This window comes from Serinus canaria, chromosome Z, assembly GCF_022539315.1.
Source record: "Serinus canaria isolate serCan28SL12 chromosome Z, serCan2020, whole genome shotgun sequence".
NCBI classification, from domain to species: Eukaryota; Metazoa; Chordata; class Aves; order Passeriformes; family Fringillidae; genus Serinus; species Serinus canaria.
This window is the reverse complement of record NC_066343.1, coordinates 31,496,287-31,518,352: the sequence shown is the minus strand read 5'-3', so window position 1 is coordinate 31,518,352 and position 22,066 is coordinate 31,496,287. Positions and strand designations below refer to the sequence as shown.

The window sequence follows — 22,066 nt, the reverse complement described above, 5'->3', positions numbered from 1 at the left end:
AGAGGGATACACAGGTTACAAAGCATTGCTCTGTTTACTTGACCCATGTATGTTACTTGTAATACTTCATTAGCATTGCATCAGAGAAGACCAGCCAGGCAGTTCTGACTGATCCATCAATCCCCTTCAAGAAAACTTGCAGATTTACCTTCCCACCCTACCCTAATTTTCTCCTGTTTTTCTTTGAACCCAGGCAGGCCTTTGTAGGAAGATAGTGATGTGCTGCATCACAGCTCTGAGGTTTTATGTTTGATGGTCCTTATGTATCCCTGAATTATAGTTGCATCTGCCTACCAGAGGCAACTAATTTTACGGGATGGTACAACTAGCTGGGTAGCTGCCAGTTAAAGCCATTCATTTTTCTTGAACCTTTTTATCCTTTTACTTGTTACAAATTTGTGCATCAGAGTTATATTTCTTCCAGCATGATTAGGAGTATCACAGCCTTCAGTAACTAATTATGACAGATTTAATCCAATAGAATGGATGACTCCTGTAACTCCAAAGCCAGCAATTTTTGAAAATGGTCATTTTGAGAGGAACCTGTGATGGATCATAGTTTCTTCTCCTGTGGCAGATTATGCTGTTAAGCTTGTGTGATCAAGGAGGAGAGATATTCTACATTCCACAATAGTTTATACATTTTATTTTTATGCAAACAGTGGGGACTTGTCTGGGAGTACTCCTGGAATGACTGGAAGGAGTAGGGCCTTGCAAGCCACTGTTTAAACAATTATATATTCAGAATACCATATTGATTGCATTTTCATGGAAGTGGCTTAGCCTTCTAAACACAAACCAGCCATTAAATCACTGGGAGAGCAACACTGGGCAGGCCTTCCACCACAGCAGTCCCCTGACATCCATGTTGGGTCACAAATGATCATGGTATGATGGAAAAATCAATCTCAAATGGCCATCACCTGCATTTTAAGTGAAAGTGATGGTCTAACCTTTCCATGCTTGTCCTGGACTGCCTCCCCAGGGCTGCCCTATGTAGCATATGACATAAAGTGGAACTCTTTAGGGGGAATGGCTTTATACAGCCAACAGCATGTCTGATAGTTGCAAACTACACCTCTCTAACTGTCACTTTGTGGCTAATCATCAAGGATGACACGGTTAAACTGAGCAGTCTGCTGGAAGCTTTTGGTCTTTTGCAAACAGAACAGCATTATGTATACTGTAGAATAGCATTTCCTGCATACATCCAAAATCCTTTCCAAAGTAACCCCCTCTTTTCAGAGAGTCTATCACTGAGGGATTGCAGCAAGCCAGGAGAACAGAAATGTTTAAATTCTTGTAGTCTTTCAGGATTTCCTTCAAAGTGTTAACTCCAGTGGTGTCCAAAAATGAGATGGAAGAGCAATCGACAACAAGGGCTTGGAAATCAATTTGCTTAGGAACTAGTTGCAAAGTGGTTTCTCCGATGCCCAGTCCATTAGCAGTTCTGTGATTTCCCTTTTTCAGATGCTGCTTTTCCTTCTTCTCATATTTCTTCCTCCGAGCGGCTTCTAGGTTCGGATCTAAATTGGTCAATCTGTACAGAGACTTTAGGAAGTAGTTTCTATTTGCATAGTAAAGTGGAGCCTCAAAGCGAAATATTTTGACCTTTGGAACAGTAGAGAGATTTTCATATTCTGAGTCATCCTCATAAAAGCCTGTGTCTTGAATCTGAGCAAGCAGGGCTGTCCGTGGCCGCTGGGTCCGAACAATGATGCATAACATGGAGAAAACTATGCCAACCAACAGCCCTATTTCTGTGCTGACCAAGGCAGAGGCAGATGTGGTAACTACCCAAACAAGTGTATCCACCTTATTCACACAGTACCGTGCTGGCACATCTCGGAATTTCCTCAGGGCTCCCCGAAGGCTCACAATGATAATACAAGCCAGGACACACTTTTGCAAGGAGTAGAAAAGAGGTGCCAGGAAGAGCAGCACCAGCAAAACCACCATTGCACTAATTACTCCAGAGATTTGAGTCTGGCAGCCTGTAGATGTTTTGACAAGTGTTTTTGCCAAAGCTGCACTCGTTGCAAAAGAGTGGAAGAAGGAAGGAATGATGTTGCAGAACCCTACAGCAAACATTTCCTGATTGGCTCGGATGGTGTAAGCATATTTCTTTGCAAACATTTCAGAAAGGGATACTGTGAAGACAAAACTGACTATGGCGAGAGGCAAAGCATCTAGAGCAACTCGGAGCATTAAGTTGAACTCTGGTGCCTTTGGAGGGATAAATCCTGTTGGAATAGCTCCAGAAACACTGGATGCATACACTTCATTTAACTTACCATAGTGTGACACCAGTGTTGCCACAACAATAACTACCAGCTCTGTGGGAAGAGGAAATTTCAGTTTATGCTTATATCGATCTCCGAGTTCCTTAGCAGTGACCAGCACCACGATACAAATGGCACTTGTGATGACATCACAAAGGTTAGCCTGAGAAATGTTCCGAAAAATGTTAATCCAGGTAATAACCAGCATCCCATGCCCTTGGCTACGTGGAATTTTTATTCCAATAAGATACTTCACTTGAGCCGTTAAAATGGTTAAGGAAGCACCAGTAGCAAAGCCATCTAGTACAGACTCAGATAAGTACATAGATACGAAACCTAGACGGAAGATCCCCATTAGAACCTGAGGAAACAGAAGAAGGAAAAAAAACAAAGCATGAGCTGTAACCATTGCTGCAAATAATTAGGTACAGATGGGGGAGAGCTAGCTGGAGGCCAATAGTATTTGGCTATTTAATTCTTGAAACAGGAATTACCCTTTTTTGTTTCCAGTTTGCTTTTAAAAAGTGATTCCTTTTACCCTTGTGGACTGCTGCAAACCCAAGAGGTGAATGAGGAGTTTGAGACAGGGTGCTCAATCAAGCACTTGTCTGAAGTGACTCCACTGAAGTGGCTTGCCTGATTTTTATTCCCCATGCAAAAGAACAGCGGGTCCAAAATACTTATGTTACACCAAAGTTAATTTTCCTTTTTTCTGTCTTAAAGCAAATGAAGTTAAAATGTATGTCCTTTTCCTTGTAAGCAAAACTTGAATGACGACAAATAAGATCCCTACTTTAGCTTTTGCCTAAAACAGCTTTTAATTTTAGCCCTGTGGACGGAAGGGAAAATGGAGCACCGATGGCCTTTGTGGCATGCCTAAGATCAGAAGTGTCAGAACAGATCACAAACTCCACGATTCTGTCCTTAACTAGTTGATTCTCCTTAGAATGTTTTGGAAAGTACAACTTCACAAGGGCATTTTTTTGCTCATGTATGTGACCTGAAATTTCTTACTACAACAGGAAGATAGCTAGTTCTTTCTGCATTCATATATACACACAGATACATACATACACACACAGAGTTAATAGTGAAGTATGTTCATGGTGATTCCTTCTGTGCTCTCTTCATATCCTTGTTGACAAGTGTCATGGAGTCCAGCACAGCCATTGTCTGAAAAGTGGGTTAGTCAGTGTATTTCTCCTCTTGTCCTTTCTTTGAATTATCTTTTGGGCAGCAGTTTGGTAGAACACAGCACCCCCTACCAAAACACTGAGCTGCTCATTCTGAACCTGTAGAAATTGTTGAGTAGGTATACACCTTTATTAAAATATCTAGGGAAAAAGTTACTTCTTCATTTTTAAGAACATAGCTACCTGGGAATTTTCTATATCTGTACTGGGCCTCACTGTCCCATGAAAGCAACAAGGCCAAGAAGCAGAAGAGTATCAAAACAATGTTGATGGTCTTTCAGAAGACTCTTGTTTTATCTGTGTTTGCTAGCAACTAAGAAAACTGCGTGCCTCATGCTGTCTCTGAGTTGCCTACCATTAAGCTTCCTGGAGAAAACAGCCCAAGGTACATTTGAATGAACTGATGATGTATCTCATTGAAAGACAGCCAAGCCAAAGCTTAGGTCATGCAAACTTCGTACCTTGCCTCTGGATGTCAGCAACCACTTACCTGATACACTCCAGCCATGAATGTCAAGGCTGTAGCAATGCCAATAGCGTAGCACTCTTTTCCACACTCGGCATTTATCCCCGCAATGGTAAGGTTAAAGGCAGTTGTGTTGGACAGATTGTCATTCTGCAGAGAGCCGTCACCTGAGGCTGGTGGGGCATCATCATTCAAGTCAAACCCAGCCAAGAGAAGTTCTCGGTCCACAACTTGTCCCACCATTAAGCTTATCAAGCTGAAAATGCCAACTGAGACATGACGGGATGTGCCCATTAAGAAATAGATGATGTTGGCAAAGAAGGATGTGTAAAGGCTATAAATGGGCTTCAGACCTGCCAGCAGTGAGTATGCAATTGCTTGAGGTACCAAAATGATCCCAATCACTAACCCAGACATAATATCCCCCCAAATGTACTCTTTGCATCGGTACTTGGGAAGCCATTGCAAAACGGGAAAGAAGTTCATAAGAAAGTTCTTCAGCTTCTGTGGTGTGCAGGAGCAGCTCTTTCTCAGCTTAGCTAGCATGATTTCTTTCCTATTAGTCTTGACATGAGTCTTTCTTTCCATGAGAAAGCAGGATGAGGTGTTGTTTTCCATTCTGGTCGCTTCAAGTGGTCTTTCCATTTTCCCAGTGTTCACTTCATTTAATGTGTTCCTGCAAACTGAAGGAAACCTCTGTCAGCTTGCAATTCGTGAGGGTTTTTTTAACACAGTCACTTAACACTAAAAGTTTGTTCCCCCGATTTTGCTTTTAAGGAAGCATCATCCCAACAAGGACACTCTCACAGGGCTTCAGTGACACATAAGGCTAAGAAATAAATCTCCCCTTTCTTGCACACATTAAGGAGTACTTTCAATAGAGTCCAATTTGTTCTAATAAAGAAAAATGGGGTTAAATTAGCCATTTTTTGTTATGACAGAGGTTTCCATTATCTTTTCAAAATGTTCAATCATAAAGATCTTTGTGACCAGAAGTAGGACTTGATGGTATGAAATAAACATGCTCTAGTGAGGTAGGTTGTAGTGTTTCTGTATAGTGAGTTCATCTTGTAATTATTGATTAGTAACTCTCATGGGGTATAATGATCTGTCACTGCAGTTGTCATCAGTGCAGAGGAGAAAAATGTTGCTGGTAGGATCTGTAAAGCAAAGTTTTCTGTGGAGCAACAGTTTAGTCTTACACAAAAGGTATGTACATAAACTGTTGATAGACTCTTCATAGCTGCTACATAACATTAACTTGTTGAATTGTAGATTGTTTTGATGTGCAGCTACTGGTAATAAATGCCTCCTCACAAATACCACCAAGTTGTATTGGCAACATACAGACCAAGCACCATGACCTTACCCCTTTAGAAGAGTGTTACATGTTACTATTTTCAGGTTTAAACCCATAGTTACCCAGCTCTGTTCTGCCATTAATGAGATAAAACAAATAATTATGTGTACAGCAGAACAAACACAGCAGTGTTACTTTCCTATGGTTCTCCTGATTATTTTCTAGTATGTGATGGCTGGGATGATTTAATAATTATTTATTCTGATGGGGGGCTTTTGATGTCTCTTGCCTCAATGGACACAACTGTTTTCACCAAACTTGACTAATGCAGTTTTACTCAATTGTCAAATTAAATTGAATTTAGCTTAGTGCATTCATAAATAATTTTGGGGTAGGTGGGAACATGACTAAGAGGCAAAGCATGCAAGTGTCCTAACTTACATAGCTAAAAAAATGAAATAGGAACACACAGGTGGAAAATGTTAAACAGGCTATGCCAAGTGGCAGATCTTTTCTGGTTAGCAGTAGAGAGAAAGAAGAGATTTCCGTGTGAGGATGCCCAATTAAGAGTAGTGGGAGAAAAGGAGTGACTTGTACTGATCTAAATGAAAATATGTCCTAATACAACAGTATGCAGAACTTTTAGGAAAGCAGACCTTCTCCAGCCTCAGCCTCTCCCAGTGTCATTAAGAGCCAGGATCTCTGCATCAGAGCTGTTTGGTGCCAGGAGTGGCATTGCCATAGTGTCAAAGCTTGTTTTCACTTAAAAATGAAAGCTGTTTCTTTCCTCTTTCAGTGTGTAGAGGCAGACTCTGTACCCATCAGTTTCATAAAACTTGAAGTAAACTTACTGGCACAGTATTCTGTTGGTAAATTTTTTGTGGTTTAAACAATTCATACATAGTTTAGATGCTATTGACAGAATTCTGTGTAAATTTCTGTGTAAAATGAGGGTTTTTTTGTTGCTAAGAAGATAATTTTGATTTGTTGATATTAGGTAACAGCCTGTTAAAGTGTAGAATTTTGAATTTAGAAAAAGCATTAAAGTGTCCAACTTGAAAGATAATAGAAAAGCAAAATAACAGATTAGCAATAGCCTGTAAGCTTTTGTCCTGGAGCAGTCCAAATTGAGAGTGGCTTATTAGAAAGTCTTTTGTCTATCCTGCTTAGAAGTAGTTTTCAAGATTTTACTAATTATGTGTTGCCTCCAGATTGAAAATAATAAGAAGATTATTATAAATCTGTAACTAGAGCAGAAATTTTAAACAGGTTCCCAGGTATTAGGATACAGCATACAGATAAGTGATGCAGCCTGATTTCTAAGGCTATGCAAAGTTTAACCACAGTTCAAGGCAGCATGTTCAGCTGTTATAGGTAATTTATAACTTGGTGAAAGGCAGAGTAGAGATTCTTGCTAGGTGTGGACTGATTGTCCAAGTTGAAAAGAACCTGCATAGCAGACTAAACATATGTTTAAAATCAGTAGAGTTTTATCCATCCCAATTAGATAAACCCATTTTAACTCCCATTGTATAAATTTCTTTGTGTTTGTAAGTAAAGTTTATTTCCATCATAAGGGAACACTAATTAAAATTTAATATAATTATTTATAAAGATCCATGTCCATTCTTTATCAATGCTAAGTTTGCTTTAGACCCTAATTTACTGCACAGTTATGCTAACCAAGATCTGTTTGGACAGGAAAATAGGTTGGTTCTAGTCTTTGTTAGAATGCAAAGGTGACAGAAAAGATAAATGAAGTTGCAACACCAGATGAAGCACTTAAGAGCATATGAATAAAGTTTACCAAATACAGAAATGCTAGCAAGTGTAATAACGACATTCATTTTTAAAAGGCAGCTTCCCAATACTTCCTGTCTTACCTAAATTAGTTTGGAGAATGATACGCTTATGCATCAGGACAGCAAGTCCTTATTTAAATGCCACTCACTTCTTACAGCCAAGTGAATTCAGCCAGCCAGGAAAATAAGTATTGTGCCCTTGCTCGACATTCTTAAAAGCTAGTGGGCAGTTCAATATCCAATGAGTGCTTTTTATAGGCTACATAAAAAAAGATTGCATCAGCTTCTGTTCACTAGACTCATATATTTAATTGCATAGTTGCTGTCTGTCTCTCTCTAATCTGATACAATTTACCTGGAAGTAATTTGGTTATTATAAAAAAAAAAAACCATTACAATTCAGATGTGTGTATTATTTGAGCAGCTCCCTGAGGGATAATAGTGATTTTTATTACATAAGATGATTTGAACATAATTTCTTTGGAAATCTATTAAGAGATCTTGTGTTTGAATGATAGTTTACTTATATATATATTAACTATACTGCCATACTGGATAATCAGAGTAATAGCTTTTTGTAAAAAACAACCAAGCCTCCCCCACCCACAAAAAAAAAAAAAAAAAAAAAGAGTAGTACAGTAAACTTTGAATCTTCTGTGTTCAAGCTGACAGTAAGTAATTTTCTTCAATTTTCTTTTTCTGAAAATAAAGGCTTCCTTCCTGTAAATAACTGTTTATTCTGCTGTGTATGCTTTCAGATTCCATGTCAAATGAATGTGGTAGCTGTTAAGCAGTCAGCTCTCAACCTAGATTGGTATCCAGTAACTGTTAATGTTTAAAGTTTCCTTGTTGCTTTTAGAATGCAGTAAAGCCGCACCAAATAAGGGCAGGGGCGTTGTTATCAGCAACCCATTTTTCAGCTGTGTAATCCAGTAATTGTAAGGCTGTGATGCCTGTAACTCATTGCTTCACCTGAAGGAAGTGGGATTCCACTACAAGACGCGTGCTATACCCTGTACACTTATGCAGCCTAGCAGAGCTTGCAGCTTCCAATGTTCTTGCCATCTCCAAAGACAGAATGGAGGTGAGGAGATCTGTCTGCTGTTATGCACATGAGCAGACTCCAGCCTTCTGATTCTGGCACTGAGATCCTACACCATTCTTCCAAAGTGGTAGTACTTGAGCAGTATGCAGGAGCCCTATGGAGGTCAATATGTGGATTCCTTTACTGCATCACCAAATGACCCATTTTCAGCTTAGGCCACACTAATAAATAGAAACCCAGTATTCCTCCATTTCTTCCTCCAGAGGTCCACAGAACATATTGTTTGCATTTTATTCAAGTCATCATTTGCTGAAAGAGCTGTTCTTAACTGGGCTGCACAGATGAAGCAGCACGTAGCATAAAACATGTTAGTTCCTTGCACTTGATTTCGGTATTGGAACAACTGTTTGAACAAGTGAAAGTTGACTTGTGCACACGTTCATGTATATGTGTAATGTTCATATTCTTACAACAGAAAGCAGTCTTGGTTATTTTTAATTGTACTTTTATGTTTGGAATCTTCACAGTGAAGTTTTTTCAAGTTTCCCTTGACCATATGAGCAAAAGCAATTGAGCAGAGCCACTCATTCTTTCAGGTTAAATGCATTGACTCAATTTATTTTGTGAAAAAGAGAAACGAGGCAAAGAACCATTGAAGCCAACCAAACTGCTTACTTTCCAACTGGCCTTAGTCCCACCTTTCTTCCTGTCTTTTCATCATGCCTGTGACCTGACAAAATCTCTCTGCAGGGGAAGAAACATTTGTCACAGTATGTTCATGTGGGATTTCTCTTTGCAGCTTCTTTGGCAGGCAGTTTTTCCTGCTACATGTATAACCATTCTGAAAGTTGTTCTCTGTGAAACAGCACAACCCCTAAAAACGTCATTCTTTTGCATCCTTTTGCCTCTCCATCCTGGATTGCCACCAAAAAATCTGAAGCTGTATCTCTATAAAGCCCTGGAGGGAGTAGTGAGGGTGAGCCTGTCTCCCTATGCTGAGATACTTTAAATGTTTTATTTAGAACAGAAGTCAGATGGTTTCCCAGCTCTGTAGTCTAATTGCTAACTTGCTGAAATAGTGATTTCAAGTGTCAGTTTGGATAGAGCCATTTAAAGAGTTTAAGCCAAGTGATGTTTGCTGTTTTCTCCATGTTTGAACTATGAAAAATCCACTAAAAACTAAGTGGCTAGGGTGGGTTTTATATTTATTTGTTGCATGACTCACTGAAAAACATGAAAGACATCAGCCTAGTTAAATATTTGATGGGAAACGCAAATGTTAAGTTGTTCATGTTGCTCATCTTTCATACCAGAAACCTTTTCTGTCTCATAGAAACCTTTCTTGGCTCTAATGGCTATGATTACGTTACTGTTCTGGTTTTGAGCAATGACACGATTTTGAAAAAGCTCCTTGGTTAGGCTCATTTATGGTGCATAGATTAAATGTACAGGGTGTGTTAGTCTTGCAAACTGGATTTTTTTCAGAGGACAGCACCTAGAAACTATGCCCCAGTGCACTTTGACCCTTAAGAGTGGCATAAAAACTTAAGCCAGCAGTTGGTGCTTTGGACATACTTGAACAGATGTGAGGAATATCTGTTTAGTTTGTGAGAGCTGACTAGTCTGAAATAAAGTCCCCTGAGCTGCATATAATGTAAGACAGTACTGCTTTAGCACCTGTTGCTTTGATTTATTAATCTTTTGTTCTGCAGGTTTGCTTAGATATGTCAACATCACCTAAAAATTTTAGAAGTCATTAGGTACCAAAACAGAACAAGTGAGAGGAATGTTTGTCTCTGTCTCACGTTAGCTGTTGTGTTTTCATCTTTAGAACTAACTTGGAAGCAGACTTAAGCAAGGTGCCAGCAACCAAAACCATTTATTTATACGCTGACCCAGCAAGGTATCAGACTACAGACACGGTACATGGTAATGCCTTGTAGAAAAATAATATGAAACTTGTGAGGTTTGGTTAGTTTTTTCACTATATAGGAGTAAAATATCACTGCTTCAAAGCATTTTTATGTTGAGTTTCAGTGTTACACTAATTCAAACGTGAAAGAGGTAATAGCATTCCAGCTTAGTGGTCTCTGCAAGTCAGGAAAGCCAGATCATGTCCTCTACAAATTAAACTGCTATACTAAGGAGAGATTTATTCTAAGAGTCTTTCAGATCTGTGTATTTCTAATTAAAATCTCCAAGTCACAATTTTAATTTTCAACTTTAAATCGGTTTAGGATTTTCTAGGCAAGTTAGGCTCTTTGTTAAATGCCTGCATTCACCAACAGCTGTGATTCAAGTCTTGTTTTCCCAAGAATTCTCAGTTCCATATCCCAGTGAGTAAAGTGACAGCCACTGACAGGTGACAATCCCAGAGCTGATGAGAAGGCTATAGTGGAACACATGCACTTGGCCAGCACCTGTTGTTAAGGCTTGCCATCAAAATCGTGTCTGGGAATAATCATACATACAGATACATGGTCAAGTAGTTTCACTTGTTCTGCAGAGACAATTTTTGTGCAAGGATTCCAGAAAATGCTGATCTAACTATTGACATGCTCTTGAAGGCAAGACAGCATTATTCTGCTGGAGTGACCACTAAAAAGGCATTTCCTGTGGAATCAAAAAACATTCCTAAAAATCAGATTTCTTGCTTTTGGGAAAGTAGCTGTTTCAAAATGAAAGTCTGTTAATTAAAAAAAAAAAAAGGAAGTCTTTCAAGATAGCTTTTCAAGACCCTGGTCATCATTCGTGAAGTTAAATACTAAGCTCTGTGTTCTGCCCTCTGGTTTTGCTGGATATTGTTTAGCCATACTGAGCTATCACAGAGAAAACCAAATTGATAGTCTGTTCTCATGGTTTTTCTTGTTGATCTTGTGTTTATTACATGCAATAAGGACAGTATTTTTGAACACTTTTTTGTACTTAGGCACTAAGAAAATGCTCTCAGTTTCAATACCAGTGTAGTACTTTGAGAAAAAAAGATAAGCCTAGTATATGCCATTTTCTTCAATAGAAATAAAAACTAGCCAAATGGTTGAACTCTTGGATGAGGGTTGCAGGAAAGGTAATTGCTGTACCATTTACAGCTGACTGTATGTTTTACAAACTTTTGTCCAGTATCTACCTTATAAACAATATTTATGAACAACATAATAATAAACAAAAAAAACAACAGTGCAAGAAAAGTAAGTGCAAAGAGGCAGTTTTGCCTTTGAAAACAGGCAAAGAACAAATTACCCTGAATTCAGAGGCACTGGAAAGGAGACAAATCTCTTACCTGGATAGCTTTTTGACAGGAATGTACCAGCTCTGTTTTTGCACGTTGGAATGAATAGAAGTCTTCAGCCAGACATCACTCTATTTGCATAAAGGATAATTATTAGCTGAATATTCCTCAGGGTGAGGATGGGTATTTATGAAATCTTAAGTTTGGTGTTTGGTAGTGTGTTGTCACTTGTATCACTTTGTAAAGCTGTATATATATGTATCTCTAGCTGAGGATTCGAGTTTAAATAATGCATAAGATTATTAATTAACTAGCACTGATCCAAAAATTATGCTGAGTTCAGGCTAGCACATCTCTGACCTTTGAAGCTACTTCTTCTCTGAGATTTAATCTGGTTTATGCATCCTCATGTAGCATTAGCTTTTGATTTTACACGTTCAATGTGTATGAATAGAACTTCCATCTTGTTTGAGATTTATGTCCTTTGCAGGCTGGAGTAAGTCCTGTTCTGCTCAGTGCATAGGATGGGAGAACTGGAGGTCAGAGTTCTTTTTCTACATGTCAGCACATTCAGGTCACAATATTTTTTGCTTCTGTGTAAACCAAAGACTTCATAATGTAGGCAGATCAGAAGGACAAAGATAGACTTCTGTTGAAAGTCTACTTCATTCTTGTGAAGTATATAAATGACCAAGTTCCCTCTTAGTTATCTTAAATCTTTGTATAAGTGCAGACCTATCCAGGTGATAAATAAACATCCATCTCCTCCCCTAGACAAAGGTGATAGGTAATGTTTAATGGTTACTAAGCAGTGCGGATTAACAGGTTGGGCACAAGGCCACGACCTGTAGGGACTGTATTCAGCTGGCCTACAAGCTAAGGGATGAGCAGATGTGTCTGTTTCTCAGCCAAGAAAGAACATGAATTGGCATGCAGTAAGTATGAGATGGGAGCTGAAAGGTCACAAAAAGACCTTGCTTGTTGGCACACAAGCATGCTTAGAGAGGGGCAGGTTTCAACATTGTCTTTTATCCCTGTGCAAAAAGTTGTTTGCTGTGCTGCTCCTTAGAAGTAAGAAGGAAACATAAAAATTATGTAAATAAAAAGTCAAAACTTAGGTGAGGGAGGAGTAGAAATAGAATTTCTGTGGTGTTAAACTGGTCATGGATTCTCAAGACTACTGGCTACTGCCAGGAGCTTAGAGTTGGTAGTAGTAGTTGTGATGTTTTAAATCCAAAATTTAAAGAAGATAATTTCACTCTTACCAAAATCCTGTTGGTTGCTTCTTTGTTATGGAAGGTCTTGTCAACCACTCCTATCACTTTCTCCTTTGCTACCTCCTAGAAAAAAGGGGATGCAGTAGTATACCTTATCTGCATAATAAATTTTGCACACTGGTCACAAAGATAATGTGTTTCTTTGATTTTATGCTCTACAGAATATGCTTCTGTTAATTTAATTTTAGCCTCGAGGTATTTCTTCATTAAAAGTAAAGTGACTTAAACTCAAGTCTCTAAAATTTGTCCTTTCATCCATTTTACTATCTAATTCTTAGAACCAAGAGTTTTCTTGTCTAGTGACCTCCTAAAATGCATGTGCCATCTGCTTCAGTACCTAAGTAAACTTTTTCTCCATTTCTTCTCCTGTCCAATATTTGGAAACTCTGTTACTTCTGGTATTTGCAATCTTGGAATTTGCAGAATAATTGGGATTTGCCCATTTCACAATTTTTTTGACAGAGACCCCTCTGCATTTCTCTCCAACAGCACTTTTCCCTGTATCAGGGTCCCAAGAGAAAGGAGGATATTATTGTATCATTATCGCTTGACCCCTTCCATATAAAGTTGGTTACCATTTTGTTTTGCCTCAACTAGCTTAAAAATAGCACTCTTTGAAATCTAAAAGAAAGAAACTTCAAATAATAATTCTGAACATTTTTTCGGTGCAGCACAGTGCCAGTGAGGCTAAATATCTCTGGACAGTTCCACATGGAAAAAACGGACAAAATGAATCATTCTCTCATTCTGTCTGTAGAAATTTTGAAAATTATATCGTTTTGACAGAACTGTGTTTTATGAACAATTTTACTTAACATACAAAAATACTGACAGCAGAAGATTCATTAATGGATTATGGAGAGTTCATACTCCATTGCATGAAATCATTCATCAAGGCTTCAGTCCAGCAATAATTTTGAGTGGACTGCTCCTGGCATTCTGGTTGAATTCCACTGACAGTAGCACTCAGTTCTCAAAGTGCTGTCTTTCCTTGTCAGCTTCTGAGTAGTGAAACAGTGGTAACTGGCCAAAACAGCCAAAAGAGGTACTACAGTGAAACACCTATCTCTAAGAATAGTAACTACAGTAGAAAAGAATGATGATCATTGACCATTAATTTTGAGTTTACAGGCGATTTTTGTTTGTATGACTTACTATTTATCTCTGTGAACAGATGCACAGTTTCAATTGGTCTAAAAACTGTTAAGGGTTAAAAGCAGAATTGAACAAAAGTATTTATGAATTAAATTATGTAAAGACATAGAATATATTTGACATTGTTGACACATTTACTTGAGGATTTTCAGATGATCTCAGAAAAATTCATGTCATTGCTATGTACAATTCATATCTAGTGACCTACCTGTTAAAAAAATTAATGCTAAATTAGTCATGGACAGTTAATAATATGGACAGTTAATCTCAAAATCATAGTTAAAAGTGTTTGTTTACTGCGTCACAGTCAATAATATCAAATCTTCAAAAGTACATAGTCCAAATGTGATAGCCATGTTATTTCTTCTGTGCAAGTGTTGGAAGTTCATAAACTCAGTGAATTAAAAAAACTCTTAAGCCTAATGCCTTCATTGTTTAAAATGCTCTCCAGCCTCAATTACTCTGTAATTTACATTTGTATCATAGCAAGCTGGTGATGTGCCTAAAAAGCACACATTTGGTTGTATTTTAATAGGAAAGATGGGCACACTGAAAGTTAGCATCTACTCCCTTCCAATCCACTATGCGCTGCACTTCCAATCCACACACGCTACATTCCTTCTCTAGCTGTGACAAGTGCCTGGTGCAGCTGAAAATGGTGTGTGTATATGTGGGGAGTCATGTTACTGATTTTTTTAAATGAAAAAACCTGTAGTTCCTGTTTTAAAGTTTGCAGGAGAAACTGAGATCTCCAAGAGTCAGTGCAGATTTGTATATTCAAAACTGATGAAGGCTGTCGTTTCAGCTTGCAAGCCCTTTCTATTTCCCACTACAAACATAGAACCAATGGATTAGCACTTACCAAAGGCACAAAGTAGCTGCAGTAGTTCCACAACTGTTCTCGTATCAGCACCCAGTAGCACAGTACCTCAGAATCACAGAAGCTCTCTGTAAGAATAGATTAGAAATTGTATCATGATATAGTGCAGGCCTTTCCAATTGGGTATTGCTATCATAATGTTTGCAGTGAGATAATATAAATAAACACTAGCACTTGAAAAATCTTTGTCCTGTAGAGTGTAATCACCAATAAAAGATAAACTTTTAATCATTACATTACAGTAGCTGGTAACCTCTGACTTCTTACTCATCTCTGCTATTCTGCTGCAATACAGCTGGCTACACTGTGTAGAGCTCAAATAGAATTGCAGTCCTGATATAGCTTTTTACAGTCTTTTTAACTGGGGTTTTTAGGGGTTTTACATACTAACTTCAGTTAGATGAAAAAAATACTCTTAATGTGTTAAATGAGATTAGGGCAGGAAATATGTGGAAATGTCCTTACACTTAGTGCTTAGTTGTCAATGGTCACTAATTGAGATTTGTCCTTTGAAAAAGCATTTTTATTGAACTAAATCATGAAGGGGGTCTAGCTGGTAAATCTTATATATAGGAACAATTTACATACATCAGCTGATATACTGAGTGTAAAATGTCTGAGTTTTTCTGCCTTCTAAGAAAAACTCCTGTTGTTTCATCCCCAAACAGTCAGAACTGTAGCGCCAGAGCCTGCTTGTTGATGAAGATGAATATTACTACTGATACTATCACAGAGGCAAATTTAATGTAGCAAGGATAGTCTCTCTGGACTTCTGAAGCTTGTTCACGCATTCCTTGAAATTGTATGTAATCTTAACTGGATATTAAAAACCAGTTTCTGGGTGCAAATAAAATAGATGGTTTCTTACAGCATTGTGAGGTAATTTTCATGTTTCATAAACACAGAATGTAATACATCTTTATATTGAAAGGGGAAATAATTTTTGTATTAGTGGTTGTTTTTCAGGATGGGGGAGGAATGGAGGAAAAAAGGTAATACATAAGCATGAAGATCATAGCATGTAAGACCTAGCCATACTGTATTTAACAATACACCACTAGTCTAAATTTTAATGTCAAACCCAGGTTCAAAATAGAATTATCAGATTTGAGTTTGTAGATACTTTTAGATTTGTATCTCATATAAAACTATCTGTAAATGCAACTGGCTAGTTTTACCTCCTTAATTATAAGGAGTTAATATGTTTTATATTCAAGAGTAAAGAACAGACACTGGCATGCCATTTAAAAAGCTGCATTCTCCAGATTGTCCTATTGTCGTCGTTTGTCAATTCTGAAGTACTCAAAAACCACTCATCATAAAACTTCTTCAGGATTAAGAACAAGACATGGAAGGCATATACATTGTGCCTTTTCACCATCAGAAGTTATTAAACACTAGCAAGTTAGAAAATGAACTTGGTATCATTTTGCAAACAAGTGACATATTCAAGTTAGATATAATGTGGCCCATGGGGAATCAAGGATTGATAGAGAAAGACATACCTGAAACTACATCTGACATGCAAAATAGATCCAGCAGCTGCGGGACTTCATCAGACACCATGTGCTATCTGTATTTTAGATGTAAAAGAAGTGCATCAGTTGAGATATCTAGCTGCAAATCTTCACACCTTCAGTATTTACCTCCATGTTTTTCTTTCCTTAGACTGTTGGTTGTCCATTTATGTGCTCCTTAGTAAACATCTTGACAAATGGAAAAAAGTTTTGAGAATGGAAAAAAATTAAAATACCTGGTAAAAGCAGTACATTGTGCATTAGTGCAAAATTTCAGGTCCAATTATGTGCACAAGCAAGCAAAGTCCTTGAGAGCACACTAAGTAAATTACTCCTGAATTTGGTTCTTGTTGCATATGTGGCAGCAGGGAGGGAATTAATTCCCTCTCAGTGTTATGATTTACACAACAGTAAATAAGCTATTTTCCGTAATATAGTTGAAGTCACATACTTTTGGACTTCCTTGTACAGCTAGCAGGCAAATAATAGATGGAGCATAAACAGCAAATAAAGATGTGAATGTGAAAAGGTGATAATAACAGAACTGTGAAAAGAAAACAGTAAGTCGAATATGTACCATGGAGGCTCATTTCAGAAGGTGCAGTATTGTGTGTACTTGAATTAGAATGCTGCATGCATACAGAGAACTGTTCTGTCACTGCTTGGGAAGAAAAGTTCAGTGACAACTTTCCCAGGCAGTGCCAAAAGTACTTATGTGCTTAAAGTAAGCTAGTTTTAGCATTTGGTCATGTTTTCTCTTCCTCAAGCATCTTTAATCTTCATTATTGATTTAGTCTCCCTGACATCTCATTTCAAGACTTTTGATTATAGGTGACTTTATTTGGAGTTTGATCATCAATGGCAGCATCAAACCACAGTGGACATTTTACTTGTAGCCAAGTGTTATGCAGAAAGAAATCAATCAGTTTCATACATCAAATCAGAAAGGTATCCTCTGGCAGTCAGCTCACATACAGTGACTGAACCTTTCAGTCACTTGCAAAGCCTTTAAATTTGTAGTGAAGAATCAGCTGAAAAGCATTTTCTGCTATTTCACCTTATTATTTAATAGTTCCCTTTGCAAATGCATGTGAACATAGCAAACCTGAGCAAGGGATCACAACATCTCACGATACTGAATTGTCCATGCCTAAGTGATCTGATTGGCTATGTTCACATGTCTAGAGAGGTCAGATACTAAAATAGCATATACCTTTGCCCAAATTGCTTCTGCAGCCTCTTTCCCCTTTTACATCTGGAATTTGTTTTAAAGGGGAAGAGGGGTGGGGAGCAGAGAGAAGAGACACAACAGTCTTAGCAATATTTTCCGAGGCTAACTCACCTCGGCACAGGAAGCTGTTGGTGCTTTGTCTGCCTCTCTCTTCCCCCCACACACAGCACACTCACTGCTGAAAGAAGGACTGAGACTATGCTCACAAAAGCAGGCTGTGTAAGAAATGGAAAATCATAGACCGTGATTAGCATCAGCTTGAAAACATCCATTGTTTGCTTGCAATTCTGTGCCTGTGAATTTCAGCCAGATCACGGCAAGGATTTTGTGAGTTGCTTTGCAAGATGAAGCTCAAATACTGCTGATTCAAAGAGCAGAGATGCTTCTTAAGATGTTGTATAAATCAAAGTCAGTTCTATTTTTATGTTTTTAAAAAAATAGAAAGATTCAGCTGAATGCGCAGCCTCTTGGCTGGCTTGTAGAAGAGGCAGTGATTTCCAGTAAATAACAGCTGATATATTCTCCATTTTTGAAACGGTTTATTCGTAAGCCACAGGGATTCATACCCATCCTTCTTTTTGCGCATGTACCACGCTGGTTGGTTGTGTGGATGGATTAACTGTGACAAGCTGTGACATCAGCAAAGGCTGGATGCTGCCTGGCTCTGTGATTTTGTAATGCATCCTCCCGTTACTGCTGGGCTGACTCATTCCCGTTATAGGGTGACTGAATTGTGCAAAGTGTGGGCCAGCACCGACTGAAGTGTAGGGCATTGTGCTTCTGTGCAGAGGCTGTGCCATAATTGTAAAGCAAGCAGATTTTCCAGTCCTGCTTACACAAATGATAGAGCTGAGAAGCAAATGAAAAAAAAATATTAATGCTAATAAATAGACACAGAAGTGGTAAAATATATGGGTTATTGGTGTGGGTGTGGTATAGTCTTTGGCCTTTGAAAAAGCCTCAGATTTAGGTTTTTAGTCAGCAAAGCATGTGAAAAGCCCAGGCTGTGTTTTGCTCGGGGACCACCAAGGAGGAAGAATCAGTGTTCATCATCCTGAAAACAATCAAGTTATCATGGTTATTTTGGATTATGGGGTTTTTGTGAACAGGAGCCAATTTACTTTACCTGTAATGATCATAGGATGCGAGAGCAAGTTGAGCAAGAACAGGGTAGAAGCAGTTCTAGTGTGAATGAGTACCATATTGTTAGCTTCCACTCAGGAGCGGGAAGAGTTTTTTATTAATAACCCAGGAGTCTACTGATGTCTTAGTTATTAATGATCTTGTACTAAACCTGAAATACCAGACTAGTCGGGTTTTTGGTTGACACTGACGAGACCTGAGGAGAGCTGCTGAGAATTCAGCCTCTGGAAAGGTGAATGTTAATGAGGGCTATTTGGCCCTTTGTATACTCTGAGGTAACATTTCTGTAGTGCTTGCAGTCCCTTAGGATCTGCTTTTAAGGTCCAGAGGTTTCTTAAGTACTCAGCAGAACAAGAAGCTTATGTAGACACTTGGTGGGTTTGGAGCAAACAAAGTCTTTGTAGAAACCTGACCTTTAAACTGGCTTCATTTCATTCCTCATAGCTGCAAAAGTAATTAGAAAAACTAAGGAGGCAGGATCCTTTTGTGTTGTAAGAGGCACATTGGAGGGCAACAAGTTTCCCCTCTGTAAAAAAATAAACTTGCTGGCATTTTCTGTCCAGAGCGTTTGACTGTCATCTTGTAGATGCTCTCCTCCTAAACTTACATGCTTCCTTGTCCGTTTTAGCCTGTTCTGGCTAAAAGCAAGACAGGTACTTCTGAAGACCATTCCTTCTGGAGGACCTTGTAGCAGCAAGAATTTGAAATGGCATAGATTACTGTTGTTCGATCCCCCAGCAGTTACTGTTGTGGGAACCTTTAGAAGTTTATTGTTTGCTTGCAGTGAACAGCTTGACTTTGGACATTAATGTCCTTTCCAGGGTAGATGGACACTTGTGTGTGTTCTGGAGTTTTACAATCCCTGAAACGACATAATGGATTCTAGAAAGGTGGTAAGCAATTGCTTGCAACACTGTATCTACAGACACTCCTTATAGTAGTCACTTAATTCAAGAGATGGTTTCACTTCATTTAGTCTTGAGAGGGGGAATTTAATTATCATGAATATATACACTCATAAAGAACAATGGTTATGGTGTTACCATTGGTCTGCATCCTGGACCTGGACACTGTGGAAAAGAGTGTATGATTGCAGGGGCCCCTTTACAGGGGTCGGCAAAGATTGTCTAGCACACAGCTAAGGATCCTTATCAGATGAATATGTGGTATGTAATATGATCATTATCTCAGCAGAAGTACTAGATACTGCCATAGCAGAGTGGTCTCTTAGACGGCACTGTTGCTTTTCTAAGATTGTAACACAGAAAACTTTCAATGGAGAAAGGGATTTTTTAGGTGACTCCTTCATGCAGCCCACCTTCCAAGTGTGAGGTTGGCCAATAGCTTACAGAAAAATTTTACAGGTATGAGTTGCATCTCTCCTCTGCTAACCCCTTGTGCCAGTTTTCTGTCCCTGCTTCTTGACTACATTTGCAGCTAGATGAGCAATCTTTCCAAGCAGAAGCTCCCAGTGAGGATGTCAGCAGGCTGTGCTGCTGTGGGAGTGATGTTAGCCAGCCACTATGGCTAATCTGCCCAAAGAGAGGCGGTTCTCAGATACTAATGAAAGCAAGCCAGATTATGTCAGTTTTTGGTGTGTGTGGTAGCTGAGTTTAGCAGAAACACAAAAGGGAGACCACACTTAGCTGAATGAGAATGTCAGGATAAGGATGAGTGCTATTCTAGTATTTTGGTATTTTCCAGCCATCCTTAATCGTAGGCTTTCTTCAGCAGAGTATCTCTGTTGATGGTTACCCTACATGGTACATTTTTATTCCTAAACGGGCTATGACCTACTGACAGAGGTCAGCTGCAAGGCTTCCTATCCCAGGAGATTTAATTCAGCACATTACAATAAAGTCTGATAAAGTTAGCTTCACATATTATAAGAAATTCAGTACTTGACTGAAGATCACTTTGAATGGAGACACTCCCTGCCTGTGGTTTTTGTTCTCTCTTTTCTGTAGATAAGATATTTAGTCCAATGTCTGTGTGTGCACATATTTTCCAGGGCATGCAGCTATATTTCTGGACAGGATCAATGCAGGGCAGAAGACAATGTGCAGATGCTGGGCACAAGAGGGAAGCAAGAGCTGTAGGCTAAGGAGTAGTAACTGCGACTGTGCTAGCTGAAGCAGATCTCTCTGTGACGGAAGATGTCAGCTAAAGCTATCTTACCGCTGCCTTCCCAACAGATTAAGTTTGTGAATGAGAGTAGGCTGAAAGTAGCATGGATAAGAAGCACAGCGTGAGTATCTTACAACACTTTGGCAAGCTGTCTAGTGCTACCTATGCATCTGAAAAGAATTTCCCTCCATGCTTGAAAAAACTTCACTAATAAGACATAGTGGAAAGCTGTTAAGATGGATCAGCAAAGGATTGCCCATGAAGCAAACCTTTCCAAGGAAGGGAGCAACCAGATTTTGTGACAACCTGCATACACCTCTCTGTACTCATCACTGCTCTTCATATTCACAGCATGATTGTTGCTCCCAAGAGGCAGCCCATGGGTGTGGAACTGAGACCGTGATACAGACTGGAAAGGTTCCTCACCATCAGGCAACAGTCTCTGGAATATAGCAGCCTCAGGCCTGGTGCTTCTATGGGCATTGGTGCCAGGATGCCAGTAAATGTGCTTTAGTGTAATTGTTTATAAAGACTGAAGATGAAGGAGGTCTATCTGGCAAGCTTCCTGGAAAAATCCCATCTGAGGAACAGTTGAAAGCCAGGCACAGACAGGACAGTGATTGCTGCTTGACATTCAAAATACCTGACAGCAATCAGTGAACAATCATAGCACTCAGATGAAATGATGACTACATAACCTTCTGAGTGCTTGTAAATGAGGGCAGTGGTGTCTAGAAACCATGACAGAAAAACTGGAAGAGGAGCAGGCAAGAAATAGATTATGAAATTCTGTGAGCTTGCAACCAAGAGCCCAATCATAGGTACGTGATGTTCCACCAACAGTTTAGAAATAGAAAGATGCTTTGAACAGCTTTGGCCATGGATTTATTGTCTGCCATGGATTTACCTTGTCATGTGCCTGTAACAGTTTTGATCTGGTCTTCAGTGTCTTAAAACTGTCTTCAGTGCACTCCTGGCAAGGGCCTGACAGCTGAGCCAATCTTTTCCATGCAGAACATTTGTAAATGGTGCCAGTTTTCTGTGCCTCAAGTGCAACAGTCAGCATGGCTTCCAGCCACTAGTGGCAGGCAACCACGCAGCCCAGATTCTAGGGGTACTGTATATGCTGTAAAAAAATGCATTGATCTCACATCAGGAATGTAGTATAAGTAAGGATAAGGTCAAAATCTGAGCAAGTGTCAATCCTTGCAGTCAAGTAATTATTTTATTAATGGGAACATATTGTCTGGTTCACTTGGTAGGAAGAAGAGATTCTTATAAAGTGACAGGTCAGCCAAAGATCATAAGAGATGCCTCTACACCTACATGCATAACAAAAGATCTTGTGTACCAAGTTCCCTTATTTAGTCACTGAATAAATTCACTATTCAGTTGGCAATGGAATTCTGTTTTAAATGT

The 22,066-nt window shown here is 39.0% G+C and overlaps 3 protein-coding genes across 4 annotated transcripts in view; 1 reads left to right on the top strand and 2 right to left on the bottom strand.

Moving 5' to 3' along the window:
- The window catches only part of HOOK3 (hook microtubule tethering protein 3), a 945,081-nt gene that overhangs the window by 227,584 nt on the left and 695,431 nt on the right, over positions 1 to 22,066 (bottom strand). The gene's annotated exons all lie outside the window — the stretch shown is intronic.
- The window catches only part of IDUA (alpha-L-iduronidase), a 46,174-nt gene that overhangs the window by 8,063 nt on the left and 16,045 nt on the right, over positions 1 to 22,066 (top strand). The gene's annotated exons all lie outside the window — the stretch shown is intronic.
- SLC26A1 (solute carrier family 26 member 1) lies at positions 1,123 to 4,601 on the bottom strand. Its single transcript, XM_030236759.2, has 2 exons — positions 3,966 to 4,601; positions 1,123 to 2,643 (listed from the first exon to the last, which is right to left on the bottom strand). The coding sequence occupies exons 1-2, from the start codon at positions 4,584 to 4,586 to the stop codon at positions 1,123 to 1,125; spliced, it is 2,142 nt and encodes a 713-aa protein (XP_030092619.1). The 5' UTR covers positions 4,587 to 4,601.